The sequence below is a fragment of the Miscanthus floridulus genome, unplaced genomic scaffold, assembly GCF_019320115.1.
Source record: "Miscanthus floridulus cultivar M001 unplaced genomic scaffold, ASM1932011v1 fs_155_2, whole genome shotgun sequence".
Taxonomy (NCBI): domain Eukaryota; kingdom Viridiplantae; phylum Streptophyta; class Magnoliopsida; order Poales; family Poaceae; genus Miscanthus; species Miscanthus floridulus.
In genome coordinates, this window is record NW_027096288.1 from 56,838 (window position 1) to 68,729 (window position 11,892).

General features: G+C 42.6%; 1 protein-coding gene and 1 long non-coding RNA gene across 2 annotated transcripts; both read left to right on the top strand.

Moving 5' to 3' along the window:
- The first annotated feature begins 1,111 nt into the window (after positions 1–1,111).
- Positions 1,112–2,427, top strand: LOC136530549 (uncharacterized). Its single transcript, XR_010777802.1, has 3 exons — positions 1,112–1,228; positions 1,711–1,844; positions 2,115–2,427. It is a non-coding gene; the product is annotated as an uncharacterized lncRNA (long non-coding RNA).
- Positions 2,428–6,901: 4,474 nt separating this feature from the next.
- LOC136530551 (cytochrome P450 87A3-like) lies at positions 6,902–10,145 on the top strand. The gene is made up of 9 exons (XM_066523279.1): positions 6,902–7,151; positions 7,560–7,884; positions 8,156–8,305; positions 8,404–8,655; positions 8,741–8,830; positions 8,958–9,036; positions 9,153–9,259; positions 9,374–9,504; positions 9,610–10,145. The coding sequence occupies exons 1-9, from the start codon at positions 6,934–6,936 to the stop codon at positions 9,698–9,700; spliced, it is 1,443 nt and encodes a 480-aa protein (XP_066379376.1). The 5' UTR covers positions 6,902–6,933; the 3' UTR covers positions 9,701–10,145.
- Positions 10,146–11,892: the final 1,747 nt, after the last annotated feature.

Here is an 11,892-nt window from a genome sequence, read left to right on the forward strand (position 1 = left end):
CACCACCAATACTATACTAAGGGAAACCAGATATTTCTAAACATTGACAAAGAAAATGGAAATATTATGACCATTGCTAGAAGCAATGCTCATATTGTGGGCACCGGAAGTGCCACACTGGTTCTCCCTATTGGTACACAAATCTTTGTGAAGGATGCACTGTTGTATCCTGACTCAAAGCGCATGCTTTTGAGCTTCAAAGATATCCGTCCGAATGGTTTCCATGTAGAAACCGAGATCAAGCAAGGTACTGAATACCTGCTCATCACTAAATTCGACGGGTACAAAAAGCGAGTGGTGGAAAGGCTCCCTTCATCGCCATCGGGTTTGTACTACATGTACATAAAACCCACGGAAGAATATGTTGCGATGAAAACCATATTCAGATCACAGAGTCATTTCGAATATGGCATAACTGTTTGGGTCATCCTGGGTTGAGCATGATGAGAATAATCATCAACAATTCTGTTGGCCATGATGTCATATGCTTCCCTAATCCTGAAGATTTTATTTGCACCACATGTGCAAAGGGGAAGCTAATCACTAGACCATCCCTCCTGAAGATTATGGATGAGTCACCTTTGTTCCTGCAAAGGATACAAGGTGACATTTATGGACCTATTCAGCCCCTGTCGGACCCCTTTAGGTACTTTATGGTACTGATTGATGCATCTACCAGATGGAGCCATGTGGACCTGTTGTCCACTAGAAACCATGCTTTCTCCTAGCTCATTGCCCAAATAATCAGGCTAAAGGCAAGTTTCCCTGATAACCATATTTAGTCCATTCGGATGGATAATGCTGGTGAGTTCAGGTCAAAAGCTTTTGATGATTATTGCTTAGCCATGGGCATTAAGGTAGAGCATTCAGTACCACATGTCCACACACAAAATGGTTTAGCTGTTGCAGAATTGTAAGCTGCCAACCAGTTGTTGGGGCCATGCAGTGTTGCATGCTGCAGCACTAATTCAACTCAGGCCAACTGCATATCATGATACAACCCCCTTGCAGCTGGCGCATGGAAAAAACCAAGTATTTCCCATCTGATCATGTGAGTTTCCTTCATGGTCTACTAAATTAAAGTAACATTACATCCAAGCTATTTATGGTGGTTTCCCATGCCAATAATTTTGCAGGAGCAAATTCAGTTGAGGTGAAGCAGGAATTTCTCTACCAAGGAAATTTTTTTGTGCTTCAATTGCCGCTCTGGATTGTCAAACAACTTCAGGTCAGGCTCAATAGGTCCAGTCTTTTGATTGAAAAGTTTTGTGACTGCTTAACCCTCTCCTTCCTATATTTATATTCATGAGGATGCTCTGTTTGCCAGTATGTGTGAAGGTGTCAGGAGAGACAATTAGAAGTTTTCAAATCACAGTATAAATCTCATATGTTCATGGAATTTCGTCCTTCTGTTTTTCCTTCTCTGATTTGAAGTTTGTTGAATTGTTGTGAGCATAGCATGTGTAACTTAGAACAAATAAAGTGTGCAGTACTTGTAACTAATTGGTAAGGTTATACTTTCTTTATTGCAATTGAAAAAGAAAAAAAAATCTTGCATCATTTTTTTACCATTGGTTATGGCGTCCAGTTGGACTGGATTTCAATCTTCTCAGCCAATTTCCCTGAAGTATTCAATGTCCCTAAATTATTATAGCTGAAGTTTAGAACCATTTCTGACAATATCACTGTTTTTTACTCTTTAGACTGCAGGAGCTGGGGGATAATTTCATTGACTATTGCTTATTTCTGGCAACTGTACACGCTCTGGATCCTAGTGAAGCTTCATGAGGCTGTCCCAGGCAGGAGGTACAACAGATATGTGGAGCTTGCACAAGCTGCATTTGGTGAGACATTCTCTCAACTATTTTTTGCCAGTTCATGACAATTACTTCTGATTCCTAGATTCATGAATGGCACTGACATGTCTGCAATATACAAATGGTTATAAGCACTGTATGTCGCCACTGTCCAATTATTATCTCTGTCATATGGGCTGGAAAGAATCTATTGATTGTGTCTTGCTGTTTCCAAATAAGAGGTGGAGCGTGACAATTTAATGTTAGCTCTATTTAAGTTTATTGCCAACTAATTTTATTTTGTGTTGTTTTGTTTAGTTGAAAATTGCAGCAAGCAAGGAGGGAAGTGAGGGACATGGGAGCTACAGATTCTTGCAAGGTGCACATTCTTCTACTTTGTGGTGAGGGACATGGGAGCTAATGTATTGCCGAAACTACAAACTCTGTCTTGTTAGAAACTATATGAACTTATTTGCATATGTAAAGCACAAACTTGTGTGATGTTTGAACCTATTTGCACTATGTAATGTATCATATGATCTGGGTTCTATGCGAATGATGGTGCTGACTTTTATGTCTATGTTATATGACCTGTGCTAAGATTCATCACTGAATGAATATATAATGCATGACGGCTTCTTAACCATTGTTTACTACCCTATACATGACGCTTCTTATCGTCATAATAGCAAGCATTAATTAGGGTACTGCACTCGGCATTTGTGACGATCATGGTATTCAATGACCATTTGACTACTCTTTTTATGACATAATCAGGTGTTATAAAATGTGTACAATATATGACGACACAACAAAACTGTCACAAAAGGTCATCACATTTTGTGACGGTTTTCCATATTATAGTCACAAGGTACATTTTGTGATGGTCATTATATGACGACCTTCATGACAGTGGTTTTTCGTCATACCATTCATTTTGTGACAAATTTTGTACTTTCCATGACACTTTTAGTTTGTTATAAAAGCCCTAGATTTTTTGTAGTGGGTATATGTGCCAATACCACCACCTCACCGTACAGCAATGGGACCCCACCGGACGTTGGGGATATATGTTGGTTATGAGACTCCTATCCATAATCAAATATTTGGAGCCTATGATAGGGGATCTTCATACAGCTCGGTACGCTGATTGTGTCTTCGATGAAGACTATTTCTCAGCATTAGAGGGGGACAGACATCCAAAAGAATGCCAAGAAATTGAATGGAATACATTTGGGATGCAATCCTTAGACCCACACACCAGTGAATCTAAACTGGAAGTTCAGAGAATTATACATTTACAAAGTTTTGCAAATGAGCCGCCAGATGCCTTCACTGATCACAAAAGAGTGACAAGGTCGTATATACCTGCAGTAAATGCGCCGGAGAGAGTTCAGGTACCCCAAAAGGCTACCAACTCTACTGTCTCCCCTAATCCTAGGAAGAGGGGGAGGCCTCCGGGTGCTCGGGACAGGGTCCACGGAGACATCGGCAGAGGCGAGGACCTAAACCGCTTGCATCACTCAAGGAATCAGTTGAGAAAGCCCGACCTGAAGTCGAGAATGCCCCTAAAGTGGCAAATCAACCTGAAGTTGTGGAGGTCCCTGAAGGACACCATCCTGAAGATGGAAATCCCAATGCGTCGCGCGTGCACCATCGCATTAGAAGATTGGAACGCCCTAGCTCAATCGTTATGGGAAATCACGATGAGTGGGAAGATGATCATGAAGAGATCGCCACTAATTTTGTGGAGTTAGGAGAGTCATATAACAGAAAGACCACTGTTGTCGACATATATTTCACCTCAAAAATTGCTGACTCATTGGATCCGGATCCAGAACCAAAGTCCATGATAGAGTGCCAGAAGCGCTCAGATTGGGACAAATGGAAAGTAGCAATTGAGGCAGAGTTGCGCTCGCTTTACCAAAGAAAGGTTTTTGGGCCTACAGTCCCAACACCTCCAAAGGTTATCCCTATAGGATGCAAATGGGTCTTCCTCTAAAAGAGGAATGAACATGGCCAGGTGGTAAGATACAAAGCGAGACTAGTGGCACAAGGGTTCATGTAGATCGATTATGATGAGACTTACTCTCCTGTTATGAGTGGCATAACGTTTCGATATCTTATATCTATGGCAGCTAACTTGAATTTAAAAATGCAGTTGATGGATGTTGTGACCGCATACTTATATGGGTCACTTGATTCCGAAATCTATATGAGAGTCCCTAAAGGCCTCAAGATCCCTTGATTGAATCAAAACCGCAACATGTTCAGCGTCCACCTGCAAGCGGTCATTGTACGGGTTGAAACAATCCGGAAGGATGTGGTTCAACAGCTTGAGTAACTTTTTCCTGCAGAGAGGTTACACCAATAATGATGATTGTCCCTGCGTCTTCACAAAGAAATCCAATGATGGATTTTGCATCATCTCTGTCTATGTTGATGATTTGAACATCATCGGGACAGCAAGGGACATTGAGGAAGCGATGGCTTACCTCAAGGCAGAGTTTGAGATGAAAGACTTAGGTAAAACCAAGTTCTATTTGGGCCTACAGCTCGAACACCTCCCTGAAGGAGTCTTCGTACACCAATCCACCTACACTAAGAGGGCACTTGAAAAGTTCAATATGAGCAAGTGCCACCCTTTTAAAACCCCCATGGTGGTCCGATCCCTAGAAGCGGATAAGGACCCATTCAGAACCAAGGGTGATGATGAGGAAGTATTGGGACCCAAAGTTCCATACTTGAGCGCCATTGGAGCACTAATGTATCTTGCGAACTGCACATGGCCTGATATTGCGTTTGCAGTAAATTTGTTGGCAAGGTATAGTGCTGCCCCAACCAAGAGGCATTGGGTTGGCGTCAAGACCATCCTAAGGTACCTACAAGGTACCCAAGACCTTGGTCTATGGTTCCCGAAGAACCAAGCTCCAACCATGGTAGGATATGTGGATGCTGGCTATATGTCTGACCCACATAATGCCAGATCACAGACTAGTTTTGTTTTTCTCTGTGGTGGTGTAGCCGTTTCTTGGCGGTCTGTGAAGCAGACCCTGGTTGCCACATCAACCAACCACTCAGAGATAATTGCTCTGTACGAAGCTACGTGAGAATGTGTTTGGTTGCGACGAATGATTAATCACATCCAGAAGTCATGTGGTTTGAACGTCGCCGACACTCCCACCATTATCTATGAAGATAATGCGGCTTGTGTTGCACAGATGCATATGGGCTATGTTAAGAGCAATCTCACGAAACATATTGCTCCAAAATTCTTTTATCCCCATGAGCTCCAAAAGAGCGGGGAGATAAACATCCTGCAAGCAAGGTCATGTGAAAATCTTGCAGATCTGTTTACGAAATCTCTACCCGCCTCTAGCTTCCACAAGTGTGTCCATGGAATTGGCATGAGGCGACTTAGAGAGTTGCAGGGTTCAGGGGGAGACCAACCCCAAAGCCATAGCTCATGATCGTGATCCTGAGGATCACGAGTCGGTCTTGAAGACCTGACCCGACATCAACTGTTGTACTCTTTTTCCCTTGATAAGTTTTTCCCACTGGGTTTTCTCATGCAAGGTTTTTAATGAGGCAACAGGTGTAGCATAAGCGATGCATGTGATGTACTCATTTCTCCTGCCCTTTTTTCGACTGGGTTTTTTGGGGGAATTTTTAACGAGGCATACGCATAGCATAAATTTGGTCAAGGGGAGTGTTGTGATTCAAAGTCTACAAACAGTGTATGAAAGGAGACTTTGGGGGTGTTTGGTTTTTTAGTCGCTCCTAAAATTCATGTCACATCGAATGTTTAGATACTAATAAGGAGCATTAAATATAGATTAATTACAAAACTAATTACATAGATGGAGGCTAATTTGCGAGACGAATTTTTTAAGCCTAATTAATCCGTCATTAGCACATGTTTACTGTAGCACCACGTTGTCAAATCATGGACTAATTAGGCTTAAAAGATTCATCTTACAAATTAGTCGTAAGTTGTGCAATTAGTTTCATAATTAGTCTATATTTAATACCCTATGCATATGTCCCAGGAATTTTAGGAGGTCCTGTACAAACCAAACATGCCCTTTGAATGTTGTGATTCAAAGTCTACAAACAGTGTATGAAATGAGACTTTGAATGATGACCAAATTTAATGAGGAAGAAAGTAAAGCATTTCACATACTTTTTAGTTTATTTTTTCAGTCCGAATAATATTTTTCTCTCACAATAAATCAACCGAAACAATGTTTCGATTTGTTTTCTCAGCGAAGCGAACGGGGCCACTGTAGCTTGTATTTATCTAATAGGAGGTCACTTTCACCATTGTAAATGATCATCAGTAAGAAAGTGAAATACAGAAACAAGCTCCCTCTTCCTCCCGTCTCTCTGTGTTCTTGTGCCTGTGTTCTTGTGTGCCAGCAAACGAACTCGATTTCTAACATGGTCCACCAAACCATGCAGTCATTTCACAGTTTGTTACTACAACTGTTCTGCTAGTCTACACCAGTCACTAACACTACTAGTCTGCTAGAGGTTGCAGATTCTTCCCACCACGTGCGTGCAAAAATCCCTACGACTAATACCAGTAGTGCCAGCAAACGAACTCAACTACAACTTTTCTGCTAGTCTACACCAGTCACTAACACTACTACTAGTCTGCTAGAGGTTGCAGATTCTTCCCACCACGTGCGTGCAAAAATGCTACGACTAATACCAGTAGTGCTCGGTTGCGGAGGGAGTAACATAAGAGGGAGGCTAATAATATAGCTGACGGCTGGCTATATGAATCCTCTCAGCCCATCCATATATGGTCTACATGTCTTCTTCACAGAGTTTTTTTTTTGTTCTTATGTCCAAACCGGCTGTAAGCTTATATTTCACTTTCTCCTCTGTTTCCTTCTGTCTATCCTTCACCTCAGCATTTATGTAGCCCTTATTATACTTGCTTCGACGTAGGTACACTACTAACCTACTACCGTACTACGTACGTACTACACTGCGCTGTCTGCTGAAGCTACTTCTACTCTGCTAGCTGTGCTATATATACGAGTGGCCGGCCGCATTCGTAAACACAAACAAAGGTGGCAAAGCTAGCTAGCCGAGTTGCAGAGCAAAGTACAGTACATTGTTATTAGCAATGTCGATGCATTACTTAGCTGCTCTGTCGGTGACTCTGGGAGCTATCTTGCTTCTCCGTTGGGCCTTCAAATGGATGAACGGCGGCCGGACGGGTGAAGAAGGGATGCTGCTGCCGCCGGGGTCTAGGGGCCTGCCACTCCTCGGCGAGACGCTTGAGTTCTTCGCGGCGTCCCCGACCCTTGAACTAGTGCCCTTCTTCAAGCGACGGTTGGAGAGGTATATACTTCCTTCATCCCAAATTATAAATCATTCCGATAATCTTGGAGAGTCAAAATATCTCAAGCTTGACTAAATTTATATGATAAAATAATAATATTTATGATACCAACTAAGTATCATTAGGTTCTTCATTAATTATATTTTCATAGTATATTTATGTGATCTTATAAATCTTTATAATTCTCTCTATAATTTTGGTCAAACTTAAGATGCTTTAACTCTCTAAGATTCTTAGAATGACTTATAATTTGGGATGAAGGGAGTATATCTATTTGTGCGACTTAATTCTTTAATTTACAACCAAGTGTCATATATAGGCCCTTTGATTATGATTTTATATAAGTTACCGGACAGCATCAAAGTGCCGACGACATCCTTCATGCTTTATTTGACTTTGAGTTGCAGGTTCGGCCCCATCTTCCGCACGAACATAGTTGGCGAGGACCTGATCGTGTCGCTGGACCCGGAGCTGAACGCGCGCGTGCTGCAGCAGGAGGAGCGCGGCTTCCAGATCTGGTACCCCTCCTCTTTCATGCGCATCTTGGGCGCTAACAACATGGTCTCCATGCTCGGCCCGCTCCACCGCCACATTAGGAACCTCGTGCTCCGCCTCTTTGGGCCCGAGGCCCTCCGCCTGGTCCTGCTCCATGACGTGCAGCAGACCGCGCGCGACGAGCTCCGCTCATGGCTCGACCGGCCGGACGTCGAGGTCAGGACGGCCACCTCCAGGGTAAGCTCTATAAGCTGCATGCTATTTACTAGTCGACTAAGGCAAGTCTCAGTGGATAGTTTCATGGTGTTCGTTTCCAAGACTGTCATATTATATAAAATAAAATAAAACTTGAATAAACATCTACTCTCGATGGAGAGTTTCGTTTTATGGTTTCATAGTACGGCGGCCGTATTTGTTTTCTCGGGCGCGCGCGCATGCATGCATGCACTGCGACTGCCTGTGTCGTTTATGCCTTTGCATCGATCGATCTCACGATCTGTGCGTGCAGATGATATTTGGCGTCACGGCAAAGAAGCTGATCAGCCACGACGACGTGGCATCAGGAGGAAGCCTGTGGAAATGCTTCGACGCCTGGACCAAGGGGCTGATGTCATTCCCGATCTGTGTTCCTGGAACAGCCTTCTACAAATGCATGCAGGTATACATGCATGTTTGGTAATAAGCAACGTGACTTGACACCATTTGATCGAGAGTTTAATTAATCTCCAACAATAATATATAATAATATATCCACAGGGACGCAAGAACGTTATGAAGGTACTCAAGCAGCAGCTCGATGAGCGCAGGAACGCAGCCGAGCGCAAGACCGTGGATTTCTTCGATATTGTGATCGATGAGCTCAACAAGCCAAACTCTATAATGAACGAGAACATCGCGTTGAACTTGTTGTTCTTGCTCCTCTTTGCAAGCCACGAAACGACGTCGATGGCACTGACCGTGATACTCAAGTTTCTGACAGACAATCCAAAGGCCTTGCAAGAATTGACCGTAAGTAAACGCTTTGTCGCCACAACTCTTTTATGTAGGTTAAAGCTGTGCCTTGATTTTTGTATTTGATGTGAGATGTTTTTAGGACGAGCATGAAAAAATCGTGGAAAGAAGGGTGGATCCAGACTCTGACATCACCTGGGAGGAGTATAAGTCTATGAAATTCACATCTCATGTATGTGCTATATATAAAATTGTAAAAAACAAACAAAACCTCTCAACTATATCTCTGGTCCATGGAATAATCCAATCCAACGCGGTTGTTTGGCACCTAATTAATATACTTTCTACATCACATATAGGTTATACATGAATCTCTTAGGCTAGCAAACATTGCTCCGGTGGTGTTCAGACAAGCAAACCAGGACGTACACATAAAGGGTATGTACATGCATTTGCTTTCCACCATGTGCAGTGAAAAAATTTCTGCTAGGGTATGGTATTCCTAGGAGGAATAGATCAGTGCATATATCCTCACTTCGAACTTATGCATCCAGGGTACACTATCCCAGAAGGATCAAAGATCATGATCTGTCCATCTGCAGCTCACCTGAATTCAAAGGTTTACGAGGACCCCTTGGCGTTCAATCCATGGAGATGGAAGGTATGTGAAACTCATATTTAGAAACAGACCTAAATAGATTCAAAGTTTCATGACCTAAACTGTGTTCTCAGTGCAAAGTGCTGTTTTGATGACATATATGTTTACATGATACAGGATACTCCTGAACCAGTTGGTGGCTCTAAGGATTTTATGGCCTTTGGGGGTGGTTTACGGTTATGTGTTGGTGCTGATTTTGCCAAGCTACAAATGGCTATGTTCCTCCACTGCTTGGTCACCAATTACAGGTAAAAGAATTTGAATATACATACCTGGAGCATACAGATGATGACATAAGAAAGTCTCAAACTGTATAACGATGCTAATAATACCATATGTTTTCTTGAATATAGATGGAAAGCCCTCAGCAAAGGGACGATGAAGCTTTATCCCGGGCTGCGATTTCCAGACGGCTTTCACATCCAGCTTCTTATGAAAACATGAAATATTGCTAGAAAAGACTAGCACGTGGTATTAAAAGTATGCTCTTATAGCTATGATCATATAATTAAAGACCATTGAATATAAGTTTAGGTTAGTGTATAATATAAGATATAAAAATAAATGAATGTACTAATAAACCTCATTAAAGAAAGCAAAATAGATTAAAACTCTTCAAGACCATCAGCCTATTGTGAGCTGTTCAAAGCATGAACTATACGTTACAATGTTGAAGCTGTCACTGCCAAATACGAAGGTGGGAGTAGGGAAAAAGTTTAAAAATTAGAAAAATAGTGTTGTATGATTTTCCATATTTTCCAAGATGTACACCTTTATACTACTGAATGTTGTAATGTAATGTGTGTAATTGTTTGCGCTTATATATGATAACTAAAAGTTTAGCTAAGGTTTGGTGAATTGTAATTTTCCATTTTCCAAATAATTTGAACCTCCAATTGAATAGTAGAACTTTGTCTCCATTAAAATCCTGGCTTTGAATCAAACCATTTGGTTATCCTTTCTTTGTAGATACTATCTTGTGATATGCTTTCAATCTCATTTCCTCCACCTCCCAAATCTAAATCCTTCTTTTCACTCGTGGGCCAACAAAATTTAATTTCATCTCTCCGGTAGCCCAATAAAGCTTATATTCTAGCTCCACTTGTCAGGTCAGCACCTCCAGGTTGGCGCCTAGGAGGCCCAGCAGAGGGTGTGACGATGGGGACTCGTTGTCCTCCGACAAAGTCTCCTCGTAGATGTGGAGTTCGTCGTTGTGGTCAGCGGCGTAGTCCAGGCTCCCGAAGCTGAGAGCCTGGCCGGGGTCGAAGGATCCACTGGCAGAGATGATCTCGCCGGAGAAGCGTACGCTGCCTTCGTGGGCAGTGCCTCCAGCTCTGACGGCGGAGTTAGTGGCTTCTAGCCACCGCAACAAGTATCACACACGACGCGCTCCTCTACCTTGTGCGCGCAACTGTCGTGGGTTCGTAACCATGGCAAGCATCATGTTGTTCATTGAAGGTTGGTGTGTGGATCTTTGGTGGCTCGGACACTCAAAACACTCAGAGACACAGACGATTTTATTTTGGTTTGGGCTTCTAAGCCCTATGTCCAGCAGTATGCATGGTGTTCTTCGTGTTAGGAATGGCCAATCGAGGGTTCTTACAGTGGAGAATTGATAGAGAGTTTGGAAGGGGATCGCACGGTGCTATCTTGAGGTTTGGTTGATCACTTGGGCGATCTTCCTATCTGTCTATGGCCTGATGGCTCGATTTGATCAGGTTGTCTATGTTTCCATTGGTCCCTTCTATAGAAGCCCATGCCTCCCTTATATACCGAGGTGGGCATGGGATACAAATCGGGAGTTTTCTCTAGGGTTTGGTGGTTCTGGTTCCATCGCCTAGGTAGCCCTAGGCATAATGACCGAAGACTGAACCGAACTTACAAGATCGAGACTGAAGTTTTCGGTCACTAGTTCAGTCCTGAGTCCATACTACCTGAACTTTTTACGGTTTAGTTCGGTTATATGCCTCGGGTAACCAATGCAAACTAACCGAATTAACTGAATATCTAGATTTTGTTGACATAATATGTACTTTAGATTATTAATAGTGATATAATGTTTATTCTAATGGGTTTATATCAACCATCACTCTTATCACTTTGTTTAATATATATGTTGTATTGTTATTTTTGCATTAAATAGAAAAATATTGCTAAAATTTGCTACAAATTATACTATTTAGTAGATGTTTTGTCTAGCCTAGTTAGTTCGGTCATGACCGAATCGAACTGAACTAACCGAGACCGAACTTGCTCGGTCCTGAGTTTTGAAACAAACGATCGTCTCTATTTTTAGATGACCGAACTTTCAAAATAATCGAAGAACCGATCGGTACGGTTTGGACAGACCGAACGCCCAAGCCTACGCCTTGGCACCGTTCGCGCCCTTCTTTGTCATGTAGGAGGGGCGACAATATTGCAATCACTCCCTAACGTCGTTGCCATAGTCTGGCTATTGACCGTCAGGGTTCTGTCTGCTACCATGGAGCCTTCATCGGGTGAGCCTTCTCAAGGCTTCTTTGATACGTAAGGATTCTCCCCATGCCTTGAGGAGCTAATGAGCGGGCCTAGAGCCTAGCGCTCCATGGGCTTGGGGAGATCTTTGTCCTAATGCGTCATGCCCTGAGCATGGCCTT